The sequence below is a fragment of the Grammomys surdaster genome, unplaced genomic scaffold (assembly GCF_004785775.1).
Source record: "Grammomys surdaster isolate TR1022 unplaced genomic scaffold, NIH_TR_1.0 363, whole genome shotgun sequence".
Lineage (NCBI taxonomy): Eukaryota > Metazoa > Chordata > Mammalia > Rodentia > Muridae > Grammomys > Grammomys surdaster.
The window spans coordinates 21,559-37,513 of record NW_021604782.1 but is presented as its reverse complement, the minus strand read 5'-3'; the positions used below and the strand labels follow the sequence as shown (position 1 = coordinate 37,513).

Sequence of the window (15,955 nt, the reverse complement as noted above, 5' to 3'; positions counted from 1 at the left end):
TGCACACAGCTAGGTGTACTCACACTGTCCTAAGTCATAGTACCTAATAGCAGGTACACATCAATGTCATTCTGTCATTCGTTACATTATGAGTTGAAATCTCAGTGTCTGGACCCCTGTAGTTTAGCCATAATGGCTCCTGTTTCTATGAGAAGGAGACTCAGTATAGGAACATTTGGATTGTACATGCAAAATTTGATTATCTTGTTTCCCATACAAGAATGCACTGGAAGTAAAGAGGTGGAAATTCAAAATGGAAAGAAACACTTTTGGCTACAACTGGATAAGCGACTGCAACATTGGCTATTCATGTTATTGTTAAGATAGAAGCTACTCTTTTGTACTCCAGAGCAATGCTGTTGAAAATTTATATGGAAATGAGTCATTTGGAGGTGATGTTAATGTCTGGAGTGATTGTAAATTTCTGCATCTTTATAATATTCAGGAGTAACATGGTCCCAGGGTCATGAAATAACATTAAGAAGCAGCCAAGTACCATTCTGTAAAACAGAGGTTGGCTGCATACCTGTCAGTAACTCTAGAGGGCGTCATTGGTTTACACACAGCTCAATACACTGTTGTAGAATAGTGACCTTACAGTTCCCAAGGGAACAGATTTGTTTGTTTACTGAGGTAGCCAAGCATACATAAAAAGCTTTATATTTTAAAAAACATTATGAAATGTAAAAGGCATAAGCCTTCCACTTTTACGTAGTTGAACCTATGACCTCAATGTGTGATTGGTAAAACCTATCGTTAGCAATTCAAGATAAATGGTCTTACATAAACTTTATGTTTTAAGTTTCGAGTAGCATAAGAGACTCCCTCTCTTGCTGGGTTTTGTTTCACCATGGAAATTTTATGATTTCTGTAGTAACCACACTTTAGAAAATAGAAGATGCATCAAAAATGAGAAAGAAAAAAAATGAGAAAAGATCACTTAAGTATACAGATAATAGTGTAACATTCCAATATATTTCCAAAAGAAAAAATGTATTTTCTGTGCTTTTATTCTACAGATATGTGTTGTATGTGGACATGCTTGCACGTATGTACAGAGACTCATGTTTCATCCAGTTTTTACACAAGTAGTAGTGGTTCTCAGAATTTGAGTGGTGAGCACTTCATTGATTGAGCCATCTCCCCAGCCCTGCTTTTCTGCATCTTAAAACTACTGTGGCATCACGTTGCCAAATTCACACGAGCTCCCCTTAGCTTTAAATCGGGATAAATCCAACCTTTTGATCATCTACAAACACTGTGTTCTGTTCATAGCTATCCTGGGATGAGGGCAGCTTGTAGACTACAGGTTGAGCACACCTGCTATAAATGCTGTGTGGAAACGAGATCTACTGGGGGTGGGATGCTCCTGGGTATTCTATCATTTCTCATTTCATTGCAGACAGAAAGTACAGTATTTCAAAATTGTACATTTATTGAGGCAACTCAGCTCACATCATCTTAAAAATGTTTAAAGTGTGTTCCCACCTGTGTGTACAGATGTGCAGTTGTGTGTACCTTTGATGCCAAAAGAGGGCATCAGATCCTTCAGAGCCGAAGTTGTAGGTATTTGTAGGAAGATCAGCTTGTTATATGGATGCTAGAATCCAAACTATAGTCTTTCTGATTGTACAGGAAACACTCAACCACTGAGTCATCACCCCCAGCCCATAATTTGCTTTTATTATTTTAGTTTTGTAGTATTGAACTTAGGCCTGGAAAGGAATGTTTTTGCAAGTTCAGAGTCCTGAAGTAGCTATATTGATTTTTTTTTTTTAAGTTAGTGGTCAGATAAAACCAAATAGTAGCAGTGGAGTTTTAAACAAACAAGAGGTCAGGGAGATGATTCAGCAGGTGATGGCACTATAGGTCATTGTCCTCTGACCCTTATATGGAGTATGTGTTGCATGTGCATGTGCCAGTGTGCATATACGCATACACACTATGTGTGTACACACGCATATATTGTAATATATTGTATAAAAATCATATTTAAAAACAAAACCTCCTAAAGCAAAGCACAAAGGAAGGAAGAAGGGTGCTAGGTTCCCTACAATGTAAGTTAATATGTAGCTAGAGCAAAAATGGGGACAGGGAGCAGGGCGTATGCTGCTTGCTTTGTAACCCAATGTAAATTGCAATATCAAGAACATTTGAGGCTTTGGTCCTAGGGCAACTGAGACTGTGTCCTTGTCCTTTCCTGCTGGAAAAGCAGCTTCAAGTGGGAAAAGAAATACAGGTTGGTTTATAATCAAAGCTGTTCACTCTGAAGGATTGGAACTATGTTAAAAATCACAATTCCTAAATTGAGAATAAAAATCGGATATTTTTCTCTAGTTTTTAGCACTTGGTACCTCACAAGGACAGATATTCCTTTTGGTTCTTTCATGACCCTAGAGAGCTCTGACGTTCCCATAAGTGTTAGCAGTACAGATGTTACTGGGGACCTGTACTCAGGAAGATGTTTTTGAGGGACATGAAAGACTACCAGAAATCACTTCCCTCTTCTTCATGTCCTAATCTCTTAAGAATAGTTCTCTCTCTTTTTAGCACTTTTCTAGAATATGGTAGACAAAAACCTTTAGTCTGGAACACTAGCTAACCCATACTATTTATGTTTCATTTAAAAGATGATTTTCTTTTAAGGTTAGGATTATGATGCATTAGAATTACAATCTGAAAATACTTCATGAAATGGAAACCTCAATACTGTGCAATTTGGGACTGCTTTCCGGTAGCGAACTATAATCAACCATCAATAGAATAAGAATAAGTATTTTTAAAAAACAAGTAAAAACAATTAGAGTCAGTTTCTTTTGCTTGGATAAACTAGTTGACAAAGAAAATCTAAGAAGAGCCTGATGCTAAGGCAGGATGGAATTCTACAGCTTGGAACAGGGGTGTACTTAATCTTCAGTGACTCACTGGGAAAATTCTTACAGATCAGTTTGACAGAGTTGGAGATACAGATTCCATTCCTTATTGCATTCTTCAGTCCTACATGATTGTAAGTCTTCAAATTCTGGGAGATTGTAACGAGACAAGTATAGAGTCTTATCCTTAGCACATCTCTACTGGCTGATAATTTACATTTATTCATATACACCTCTAAATGTGTGTGTATAAGTATGTGTAAGGAACCACCCCACCCAACCATTCATTGTATTTGTTTTTCATTTCTTCAAGATTTATTTATTCATATGACTACATTGTATCTATCTGTCTTCAGACACACCAGAAGAGGGCATTGGATTCCATTACAGATGGTTGCGAGCCACCATGTGGTTGCTGGGAATTGAACTCAGGACCTCTAGAAGAGGAGTCAGTGCTCTTAACCTCTGAGCCATCTCTCCAGCCTCATTGTATATCTTTTAACCCCTCAAAATAAATCACTTGCTGCTGTGTTATGTCAAAATGAACTTTTGGGGAAGCCTAGATGAGGCACAAATCAAGGTCACCTGTATTGGGGTTCTCTAGAGTCACAGAATTTACAGAATAATATTACAGGCTGCAGTCCAGATAACCCAACAGTGACTGGCTGTGATGGAAAGTTCAAGAATCCAGTAGTTGCTCAGTCCACAAGACTTGATGTCTCATCTGGTCTTTAGCATATGCTAGAATTCCGAAGAAGTAGGTTCTAATACCAGTAAAGAAATGGATGTGCTATCAAGGCAAGGGCAAGCAGGCAAAGAGCAAAAGCTTCTTTTTTCTATGTCCTTACATAAACTTCCAGCAGAAGGTATAGCCCAGATTAAAGATGTGTACTCCTTCCTCAAGAGCCAGGTCAAATGTGTGTATCTTCCAGCCTTGAAGGTCTGGACTAGAACTGTATTCATCCACTTCAAAAGAAGCAAAAAGAATCTCTCACAGGTGAGCCCTCCATTTCTGGATTGTAGCTTATTCCAGATGTAGTCAAGCTAACAAGAATAGCCACCACAAGTCTACCCTTTGTCAACTTCACACAATCATATTTCCTTAAGCCATAATTAATAGCAAAATTATAACAATAACCAGGGATCACAATAACACCTAAACATAATGTAGCTATCTCACATACAATCACAAACGCATTATATATTTAACCAGGTCATAATTACATCTAACATGATATAACTCCCTCATACATTCCAGATGTAGTCAAGTTGACAACCAAGAATAGCCATCACACCTCTCTTCAACCATCCCTTTATTTTTCTCTCATTTTCATTTTTACATTATGTATGTGAGTGTTTTGCCTGCATGAATGTCCATATACCACTTGTGTGCCTCATACTACAGAAGCCAGAAAAGAGCATCAGATTATCCGGAACTAGAGGTACAGACAGTTATGAGTCACCATGTGAGTACTAGGCATCTTCTTCCTCCTAGAAGAACAGCCAGTGTTCCTGATCACAGAGCTGTCTTTTCAGCCCTATAATGCAATCTTAAATACAATTATGTTGAAATTTCTCATCTTGGTATCTGTTTTCCATTCATCTAATTTATCACTTGCTCCTTTATTCCCATACTCCTGCTATGGCAGATTTTATTCCCAAAATACTGCAGATGGCATATGAATGTAAATAGAAAGTGCATGCATATATCCCATACCCTCCTCCCTTTCCCCTACTGCTATGTAACTCACTGTCAAAACAAGTCTCTGCCCTCACCCCTGAATTCTAACAGGGGCTTATGCCTTCTTGACAGATATATAATAGCTGAGATTATAGCTTTCAGCTGTCCATCTCTTGCCCTTCCAGCTATGACATGGAAAACCCAATCAGGCTTATCCAGAAGGACCACAAGGAGGCTCTCATATCCTTGGTGTCCCCCGCTCTGGGCCAGTATTGAGAACAGAACATGTGCAAGAGGGAATCCCAGATGATTTTATTCCCTTGCCTTCGAGACTTCCATTTGAAACAACACACACTGTACCACAGAGACAGTCTCTTTTTGTTGTTGTTGTTTTGTTCTTTTGTTTTACTGAGACAGGATCTCCCTATGTAGCCCAGACTGGCTTTTACTTCCCTCCTGCCTCAGTCTCCCTGGTGCTGGGTACACAGGAAAGGTCATGGTTTCAGAGGAGAGTTGCTGTCAAAGACCAAGTTTGTTATTCCACTTTAGCAGCCCCGTTGCTTTTATTTTTAGATATCTTTATCTCAGGCATTTATCCAAAGTCCAAATTCCAAAGTCTTAGTCTTCTCTCTCCGTTCAGCCTACTTATGTCTGGTTGAGGGGGAGAATAAAAGACAGTTTCCTCAGCTCTGAATTGGATAAGTCTGCATTTTTAAAAACTCTTACATTATCCGCAAAGTTGTCAGAGCCTTGGATTGAGAGTCGCTGAAAAGTCCTGTGCATCTGTGCTGACCTACAGGGCGTCCTTGTCCGGAGCACTTTGCATTTCAGAGGATTGCTGTTTAACTGCTGTAAGTGACTATTAACTTTTCTTTGCAGCTTGCTCTTTTAACGAATTGCCCCGACACCTGGTAGCTCTCAAGTCTCTTAGCTCTTAGCTCAGTGAGCTCTTGTAAGTTCGTGAAGTTATCATTATCTTCCTGCAGAAAATCACATTACTTGAAAAAACAGTGATATAGGAATCCTGTATTTACCGCACTTTCACCTATTTTTCATATTTCGAAGATAAACCTCATGATACAGTTACTTTTATTCTGAACAGGCTACAGATTTTTAATTGTTTCTAAGCTCACGTATGCATCTATGTAAGTGATGACGTTTTTAGAAAGGGTCTTTATATTTACCCAGATAATGAATGTGCTCTTGTTCTTCATCATTTCTTGAAATATTATTTACTGAAAATGTATTTTTCTCCTCTCCATGGAAATGTCTTTCTTTTACCTTCATTTTCGATGTGCATATTTCTTAGGTAAGGCATTTTAAGCATTTTTTTAACTTATTTTTCCTCTTTTCTTTTGAGCACTGTGAATGAGGGATTATTATTGCTTTGTTTATTATCTTTGTGGGAGAGCCAAGTGTCATTTTATGTTCGCTCTCTTCCTCTGTAACATGTCCACTTTTCTCTGGCTATATTAAAATTTGCTCTGTGTGTTAACAGTTTGATTATAATGAGAGCTGGAATTTCTGCTGGGTCTGTCCCCATATTTGTTATACTTCTTGTGACTGTAGCATGATGCTTTTCAGTGAATTGAGAGGAAATTCAGCCCTAGTTTTTATAAGTATTTCCCCTGTCCCTGTCTCTAACATCTCTTTCTAAGGTACCAATTATTAGAGAATCTATGCAGTATACTAAACCATAAATATTGAAATATTTTCCCATGTCTCAAGTTCTCTAATCTTTTATCTTGATTTTCCTCTTCATAGCTTAGTTTGAGCTGTTCTTATGTCTGTTTGGTACCTTTTTATTTGCTGTCTGATAATTCCAATGTCTGGGCTATTTCTCTTTCAATTATAGTGATTCTTTTCTCTTGGATTTGTGAATTTTAAATAACTTTTATGCATCATGATAAAAAATGGATCCTGGATGCATTGTATAAAAACAATATCTGAAAGGGGGAGGGCAGTGATATTGCCTTGTGGGTAGGAGCACCTGCTGCCTAGCCTGACAAGCTGAGTTTCATCTCTGGGGGCACATGATTGAAGGAGAGAGTCACCTCCCATCAGCTGTCATAGAAACTCTCCCCCTCCCTTTCATGCAAACACACACACACACACACACACAGACACAAATGCACATAGACTTGCATATGTACGCATACATACACATACACTCACACACATACCCACACATATACACACCCGCACACACACGATTAATAAACTTAATAAAATGAGGTTTGACCATGTTTTGTTGGGACTTAGGACTAACCAGTGTGACCTGAGCCAAGTGTGAGTTGGATCTGTTTCTCAGAGTTCCATCAAACCAGCCAGCACCCATCAAAAGTATACCTATTATTTTCTATTATGTTTCTTATATCGCTCTGTGACTTCCTTTCTGCTCTTTTGTCTTAAGTAAGTATCAGAGTAGAAGTGAGATTTTCCTGCTTCCTAGGAGTAGCAGTTTGTCACATGCTAGACTTTGATCCATTTAGATCTCTGGCATTCTCAGGAAAGTAAGTTAAAATGAAACTAACACAACAGATAAATAGGTTAAAAATCTGGTGCTGTTGTTTTGGTTGTTAGGAGCAATGGTCACTCTTGTGTTAACATTTAAGGGCAAGATGATCGACAAACATTTCAGCAAGACTTCTGTATGTTTTGAAGATCTTACCTGCTTCTAATTGTGTTTTAGGACTCTATAAATCCTAAACCAAAGCAACAGTTATATTTGTTTTCTATAAGGTGAAACATACAAGTGCCTGTGAAAGACATTAGTGATACCACTCATTCTGAACAGGGAAATATTCAACCAATCAGTGTGTTTTAACCTGACATCTCTCAATTGTGCTTTTGCCAGAGTTGTGTGTGACGCCAGATTGAGATGTCCTCCTTAATGTTCTGACATCATCCATGCAGAGTTCGAGTGCTGTTTAAACATCTCGCATTTGCTAGCATGCTCTCCAGCTTCTAGAAAGCTGTTGAAATCTCTGAGGTATCTTGCATTACCAAATGATCACAGAATATTTGCGACTAATCAATGGAGCATTAAGACTGAATCCTAAGAGGTCTGACTCTGGTCCTTCCATCATTCATTAACCTTATTACAACTTCATTTCATTTCTGTTTCTATTTTGAGGTTTTGGTGAAGATATTCCTGAAGAATTGTCCAAAGTTCCCTCTGCAAAAATGGCCAAGCTGACAGCTGTTCCTCTCAGTGCACTTGTAGATGAGCCCGTGCACATCCGGGTCACAGGCCTGGCCCCCTTTCAGGTGGTGTGCCTTCAGGCATCACTGAAAGATGAGAAGGGAATCCTGTTTAGTTCTCAGGCCTTCTACAGGGCCAGTGAAGTGGGTGAGGTAGATTTAGAGCGTGATTCCTCACTTGGAGGAGACTATATGGGGGTCCACCCCATGGGTCTTTTCTGGTCCTTGAAACCTGAAAAGCTATTGAGTAGATTGGCAAAAAGAGATGTGAATACCCCCCACAAAATCCACCTAAGACTTTGCCATCCATACTTTCCAGTACAAGGCCAAGTTGTCAGTTCTTCATTGGATAGCCTGATTCTGGAAAGGTGGTATATGGCACCTGGTGTCAAAAGAATCCAGGTAAAGGAAGGCCGTATCCGGGGAGCCCTGTTTCTGCCTCCAGGTGAGTAGAATCATTTTGGTTAGGTGTCATCTCTGTTTCTTCTGTGTGGGATGCCTTGTACCTCTAGAAATTCAGCTTGGATATGGGTAATATAGAGTTCTCACTATCCTGCTGAGAAGTCGGGTTAATTTTGTCTCAGAATAAGAAATAGGTGATATTCTACTCTAATTCGAGTTTCATCCCTACATTCTGAAGCTTGTCTGAGGCTATGACTGGTTAGAGTTTGTGGGGTCCCTATATTATGAGGTTTCTGAAGAGTTGGATGTAGATAAAATTTAGTTCATAAAAGGCTGGCTAACTGTAGACTCTAATAAAGCTATTGTCAAAAGATATATCATGTTGACATTCATTTTAAGCTTGTTTAGATCATTTAAATATTTTTATACTCAAGAATCAAAATATACAACACTTCACTGTGTTTCTGCCAAGGAGATAGCACAGTCTTTTGTTTTGCTTTGTTTTGGTTTTTGATTTTTTTTTTGCATTTTTGTTGTTGTTGCTCAGTAGCACATCCATATTAAAAGCATATATATTGGTCCAGGCCTTCTAACTCTGGCTGATATGCTGGTGTCTTATTTGCACTAGGTGTGTTATTTACTATCTCCTGGGACATTGGGTATGTAGAGTCTTTGGCATCAAATGACCTAAAGGAAGGATGAGATATATTTGGCCACAAAAGTTAAAATAGGTATCAAAACATTTCAGGTCTTTTGCTGTTCCCTTCTATCCCACCCATCAGAAGATGCAAACTCATCTTTATTAGTGGACTTACATAGTGGTTTCCAAGATGAGATACATTATTGTGGGTCTCCCTGTCCTCTGGAACCCTCTGCAGATCAACTTTACTTAGGGCAATTGAAGGCTTATAAAGTTTTCTGGTACTGAGGGCAGGGATATTTAGGATGGGCAAAAGTCATTGGCTGGGGGCTTAGGATACATGATATCTCTCATTAGCATGGGGAAGTGTTTCTGGAATCTCAAGTTCTGGTTGAACCGGTTTCGTCAGGAGAAAGAGAATTGATCATATAAACTAATTAAGGTTACCTGACTTCTCTGGATAAGGTCAGAGAAGGAGAAAACCTGCTAATAAGGGAGTCTCCCACTATCCTCCCAGCTCAGAGGCTATACAATCATGGTGGACTTTGACCCTAATTAGCGGAGACTTTGCACGTATTATGTCATCTCATTTCTTTTCTCAAGCTGACACATAGCCTGTTAGAAACTCCTCAGTGCCTTTTCATGTGAAGCCAGTCTCTAAATGGACATAGTTAATCTTCCTTTCCTAAAACCAAGTTCTCAAGACAGAAACATTCATTATTATAATTGTGGTGGGTGGGCTCTGGTTGATTTTAGAAATATCTGCCTGCACAGAGTGAGTATGAACTGATGCTCTGACAGGCCTCCTCTTTCACTGGACCCTCAGCAGCAGGAAAGAGATGAAAAGAAAGAGCTATTCATTTACATCTGTTCACATGGAGATTTTATCAGTTGCTTTCCGAGTGGTTACCACAGTGTAAAAGAGAAGGATGTTTGGCCACTCCCATCAACCCTCCCAACCTCACCCCCCACCCCAGTGCCTGCCATTAGCCTTGAGGCATAGGCACGTAAAGCAAGTGCTCCAAGACTGAGCTACTGAGCTGTATCTCTTACAAGATATTTTAGACAGTGTAATCATTAAAGATACCTTTGACCCATGAACTTCACTTATATAGAGAGAACCTTTGTCTAACTAGGCCCTGTGAGGGTGTACTCTCAGGGACATGATGATCCTCAGCTAGGCCGCCTTAAATGTTCTACTTCCCGTAGTTGCCCTTTGAAGATAGTCTTTGAAGTTGGCCATTGAAGGTATCAATCTATAGCATTTCTCACAGAAAAGCACATGTAAACAGATATAACATATTTTATGTCAAATGTCATGACCTTCAGATTTCCTAAATCTCATTTGTTTACCTTTTATTGTTTAAGAAGTCCTGGCACAATTTGTATGACATTTCTTACTCAGAGCCTGTGGAAATTAGTCCTATTCTGGGTCTTAAGGAGTAAATATATCACTAAAGGTGGTCTCTAATAAAATCCATAGAAGTTATGTTCTGCTACATATTGACCAGTCTTCACGTCACTTTAGACACAAGGCTGAATAGTTGAATGTTCCATTTGAAAATTTATGCATTAATCCCAAGATTTAGTTCTTCTTCTTGTCTTCCTATTCTTGTTGGTGGTATGTGTAACTTTTTGATACCCTGCTTATGCTCTGGGAATGGGCTACGCTACCAGCCCCCACCCAGATTCCCTTGAACCCACGGATAAAAGACACACACACAGTTTGTTCATTTTCAACTTGACTTCTTAACACAATTGCTGGGCTCTACTGGAAAGCATGCCCTTATCATTACTCTTAGCTCCACACCTCCCACCTGCCCTAGATTAGTTGATCAATAATCGAGTCCCTGCTAAGCATCTCTGACCAGCTGCCTATAGGAGCCCACCTCTCCTCCTGAGACCTCACATGGTTCCTGGTTCTTCTCTCTCCAAAGCATGGTGAACTCCCTTCTCTTCACTTGCATCTGTGTCCTTTCTTCCCCAGGGACCCAGAAGTCCCACCTGTACCTACCACACAGTAATTAGCCCATGGCTTTCTTTAATGACTGATCAAGAACAAATTGGGGAACAGGACCTTAGCATCAGAACCACCCCTATAGTTGCCTTCCTGCCTTCTTTTCGAATGTGACTTGTTTTGTGTTGCTCTTTTCCAGGAGAAGGTCCTTTCCCAGGGGTCGTTGACTTGTTTGGAGGTACTGGCGGACTGATTGAGTTCAGGGCCAGTCTCCTGGCCAGTCATGGCTTTGCCACCTTAGCTCTGGCTTACTGGGGCTATGATGACCTGCCCTCTCGACTGGAGAAGGTAGATCTAGAGTATTTTGAAGAAGGTGTAGAGTTTCTTCTGAGACATCCTAAGGTAATTTTAGGCTCATTAGTATGATTTTATTTTTTGTCCCAGTGTTACATTAACTTCAATTCTCTGCAACTTGCATTAACTTTGAAGTGTGATTTCACTAAGGCTGTATTTTTGCTACAAAGAACAGTAGTTTTTATTCTTTCTGATTTGGATATTCCATTTGTATCTATTTGTAACTAATGACTGGGACTCTCTCCAACACAACACACACACACAGACACACACACACACAGAGATTGTGTGTATAAATGTGGATTTATATATGTGTAATAAATACATATGCATATAATAGAGAGTTGTTTGTGTACAGGTTTCTGTATATGGGGGAATTTGTTATCTCTCATGTATGGTTGTGTGTGTGTGTGTGTGTGTAAACACATGTGCACATGCTTGTAGAGACAGAGGTCGACTTTGGGTGTTGTTCTTTAGGAGCCATCCACCTTGTTTTTTGAAGTAGGTTCTCTCACTGCGGCCTGTGGATTACCTATCAGGATAAGCTGGGTGGACAGTGAGCCCCAGAGGTGCTCATGTGTTCATCTCCACAAGGCTGAGGTTACACACAAGCCAGTATGCCTAACTTTCTTTAAAAAGAGGTTCTGGGAATATAATGTATATCCCCATACTTGCATGGCAAACACCTGATTGAGCTCTCTCCACAGCCCCAGAAGTTGCATGTATTTACATCTGTAAACAAACAACTTGTGAACATATTTCCCAGAACCAGAGTCTGAGCCATCTAACTCCAGAGTTCCAGACCATGATAAAAAAAACAAACTGGACCAAAACACAACAACAACAACAACAACAACAACAACAACAACAAACCCACCTTATGTTAGCATTTAGTCTACCATCAGTCACTTGTCTGGGAAATGAGGAGCTCCTAATTCAGAAGAATACATTGATATTTCTGCAATTCCCTGGCCCTATCCTCCAGTGCACAAAACAGCTGTGTTTCAGGCATTAAGTCAACATATCATCGTCTTAAGATGGAGAGAATGGTCAAGAACACAGATTTTGACTGGTTGATTTTGTGTTACTTTGCAGAAGAGAAGAGATCAATAAGTAGAATAGATTGGCCTTATAGCAGACACTAAAAAGATAGGTAACAAAAGACATTAGGCTCAGAGTCATCAAAAAGCATCCCCTGAAAATGGATATATTGCTTTACTACGCCAAATCAGTCATATTAGCCTTAAAATTATGGATAAATGTCTTTCATGGGTGATTAGCACATCTGCTTAACTTAACATATTACTCTTTATTACCTCCCATTTTTTTAATGTGTGAAAATTCAATTTACATCCGTTTCTTCTGAGACTCTTTGATCCAGCTGCTCTGTCTGTATTCATTGTTAGAGTACATGTGATACTTTTATTATCCAGGTGTTGCTCCATGCCCCTCATCTCCAGTCTTCTCATCTGGCTGGTAGTTATCTGATGACCTGATATTATTGCTTTGCCGGGCATGTTTGATGATTGACAAGAAAAAAAGTGTGTTGAGATACTCCTTTTTGAAATTTTCTTATGAGATCGAAGGTTTCTATTCAAGTTCCATGGACTGTCCTAATTTCCCTTCAGTCTCACCCCTCTCTGTAGAAAACCCATTTCTCTGCAGTGAAGTTTGCCCATCACCTGTTCCCTGACTCATGTTATTCACAGTAACACATTCACTCTGTTTATTTTCCTGACTACATTGAATTTTGCTGTTTTTGTTTATTTGCTCTGTGGTGATTGAACCAAGGGCCTACTATATGATATCGAAGAGCTTCACCACAGTCCTGTGTTTCTAGTCCTGGCATGATATTTCTTGAAGGCATTTTAACCACAGAACCAAGCATAATGATGAATCCAACATATCTAGAGTAAAGCCTGATTAGTTAAATATCCTGCATTCCACACCTCTAGCTACTTGACATATATAAGCACCTGGGTGGGTTCTTTAAGTGCTTTTTTTTTAAAGCTGCTTATTATTTTTTCTTGTTTGTCTGAGATTGTGGATTTCCTAATGGAAGAGTATAATCTCATTTTCATTGTTTTCAGGTCCTGGGCCCAGGTGTTGGCATCGTTTCCGTATGCATTGGAGCAGAGATTGGACTTTCTATGGCTATTAACCTAAAACAAATAACAGCCACTGTACTTATAAATGGACCTAATTTTGTTACTAGCAATCCACATGTATATCGCGGTCAGGTCAGCCCACCTGTACCCTGCAAAGAAGAATTTGTAATCACCAATGCCTTCGGACTTGTAGAGTTTTATCGAACCTTCCAGGAAACTGCAGATAAGGATAGCAAATATTGTTTTCCTATTGAAAAAGCTCATGGACATTTCCTTTTTGTGGTGGGAGAAGATGATAAGAATCTCAACAGCAAAGTGCATGCTGATCAAGCCACAGCACAGCTAGTGAAAAGTGGGAAGAAGAATTGGACTCTGTTGTCTTACCCTGGGGCAGGTCACCTGATTGAGCCTCCCTACTCCCCACTGTGCCCAGCCTCAAGGATGCCCTATGTGATCTCAAGCATCCACTGGGGAGGAGAGGTTATCCCACATGCGGCCGCACAGGAGCATTCTTGGAAGGAAATACAGAAATTTCTCAAGCAGCATCTCATTCCAGATTTGAGCAGTCAGCTCTGAGTAGACTTGGTTATATTACTGGAAAGTGGAGCTGGGCATCTCCTGGCCAGCACCACTCCTCACTTCCATAGAGGAATGTCTTTGATCTCTTATTAGATGAGGAAGGAGAGTACCACAAGAAAATACAGGAGGACAGAGAGTGATAACCTCTTGAGTTTGGAAGGGGAAACATGTTTTCCGTGGAATGAAGTGTCACACAGTGAGAATCCTATATCTGTATAAATAAAATCATAGGCCTTTCCTAAAATGTTCAACATCATAGCAACTTTCCGTAATGATAATTATCAAGGAAATTATCAGTAATAATTCACAGAATACTTGGTTTATAAAAGAAACATGAAAAGAATTTTATGTCACTTGCTAATTTCTTAAAACTCACATTAAATATGCTTAGATCATTCTTGTTGGCATTGGAAATCTTAAAATTCACATTAAATATTCCTAGACCGTTCTTGTTGTCATTAGAAATCTAGAAACATGTGTTTTAAGATATTGCTAATGCTTGTTTGTATGCAGGAGGATTGAACCAGTTTACAAACAACAACAACTTAGAAAATGTTAATACAATCACTTCTGCTTCTAAACATTTGCAGCATTTCCACATTCTCTGTAATAGGAGGGGGACACCTTGAGATGTTCCGGAGTGCAGCTAAGGGAAGCACACATGGTAGAGAGAATGGTGGCCCTCTGGATTAGTTCTGGGCACCTTTGTTTGTTTTGTTTTTGAAAAGTACTATTCTGTGAATAACTTCACCTTTGTTGTCTAGGCGGCTCCTGTCCGTGTGCTGCACTCTGCTAGGATAATAGGGAAGTATGAAGATGACATCTGCGTCCCCATCAAACTTCAGTCATAGCTACTGAAATTTACATTTAGTAATCTTGTTTTGAAAACAGTAATTTTCTTTAATTTTTTCCCAGTATGTGCAAATTTAAACCATTGTTAATACATGGGCAGCACAAAATAAACTGCAGGCTCACAGGGCATAATTGCTAGAGCATTCAAAATGGCCATCAGTCTTCTCCAAAGGACAAATCATGGCACAAATATTCCTGAGCTACTAAGTTGCAATGGGTAGAAGTTGAGGGTAACTGATGGTTAACAGGGTTAAGACATATATGTAGATATACACTTCAGATCATTTTTGAAGCATGATGAGGAACTAGTAAAGAATTAGTATAGTAACAACATGAAGACACTTCTCCCATGTCTGCCTGGACTCCTTTACTTTGGTCTGCTTTGTGATATTTTTTTCTGCTTAAATTAAAAAAAAAAACTTATCTATTTAGAGTGAAATAAATTGCTCCCTCTTCTCTCACTGGTTGAAGGGAGAACTTGTCATACATATGTGGTCAATCAAAATACAATTGATTATACTAACCATGTAATTACAATGACAAATACCTCCAGCACCAGTTTTGGGATATAGGAAGAAGGAGATATACCCCTAAATTATGAAGTTTCTCCCACATAAAAAATAATTAATTTTATCTTTTTCAGAATCACTAGAATATAATACAATAGGTCCTTAGATAACAAGATATTGTTCTGTGTAAAATGGCTAGCTACTTTAGAACAGTAACCAGTTCTCTTAATTCCCTTCCAGGCTCCCTCACTGTTTCCAGTCCAGCCCCTTCAAATATATCTCCCAACCATTCCTCCCTCAATTCTCCAACAGTCAGTTTAACCAGTCCCTTCTCTCAGTTTTGCCAATCCTAGCAGCTCCAAATTATAACAACTGTTCTAGCCTATCTGCTCAACTCAACTTCTCCTGGCTCAACTGTCTCCTAATAACAACTTCTGCACCAACGGCCTTCGCTTCTCACTCTGCTATCCCAACCCAATCACAGGCCCGGCTGGCTTTTTTTTCTTTCTTTTCTGTTTTGAAAATTTTATTAGATAGTTTCTTTATTTACATTTCAAATGTTATCCCCTTTCCAGGTCTCCCCTTTGTAAACCCTCTATCCCATCCCTCCTTCCCCTGCTTTTTTTTTTTTTTTTTTTTATTGGATGTTTTATTTACATTTCCTATGTTGTCCCCTTACCCCATCCCCCACCCACCCCGGAACCCCCAATCCCCTCACCCCTCCTCCTTCTTCTCTGTGGTTGTAACCTCTATCTACTCCCCCCCACTCCCACCTCCCCACCCTCAAAATTCCCAC

The 15,955-nt window shown here is 39.5% G+C and overlaps 1 protein-coding gene across 2 annotated transcripts; it reads left to right on the top strand.

Moving 5' to 3' along the window:
* The first annotated feature begins 5,179 nt into the window (after nt 1–5,179).
* Nucleotides 5,180–15,073, top strand: Baat (bile acid-CoA:amino acid N-acyltransferase). Of its 2 annotated transcripts, XM_028779906.1 has the most exons (5): nt 5,190–5,405; nt 7,412–7,546; nt 7,691–8,203; nt 10,957–11,159; nt 13,202–15,073. In XM_028779906.1, exons 3-5 carry the CDS (start codon nt 7,741–7,743, stop codon nt 13,793–13,795), a joined length of 1,260 nt encoding a protein of 419 aa, XP_028635739.1. In that variant the 5' UTR covers nt 5,190–5,405; nt 7,412–7,546; nt 7,691–7,740; the 3' UTR covers nt 13,796–15,073. The 2 variants fall into 2 exon arrangements, with proteins under 2 accessions (XP_028635738.1, XP_028635739.1); XM_028779905.1 differs by lacking the exon at nt 7,412–7,546 and having other exon boundaries at nt 5,180–5,405.
* The last annotated feature ends 882 nt before the right edge of the window (nt 15,074–15,955 follow it).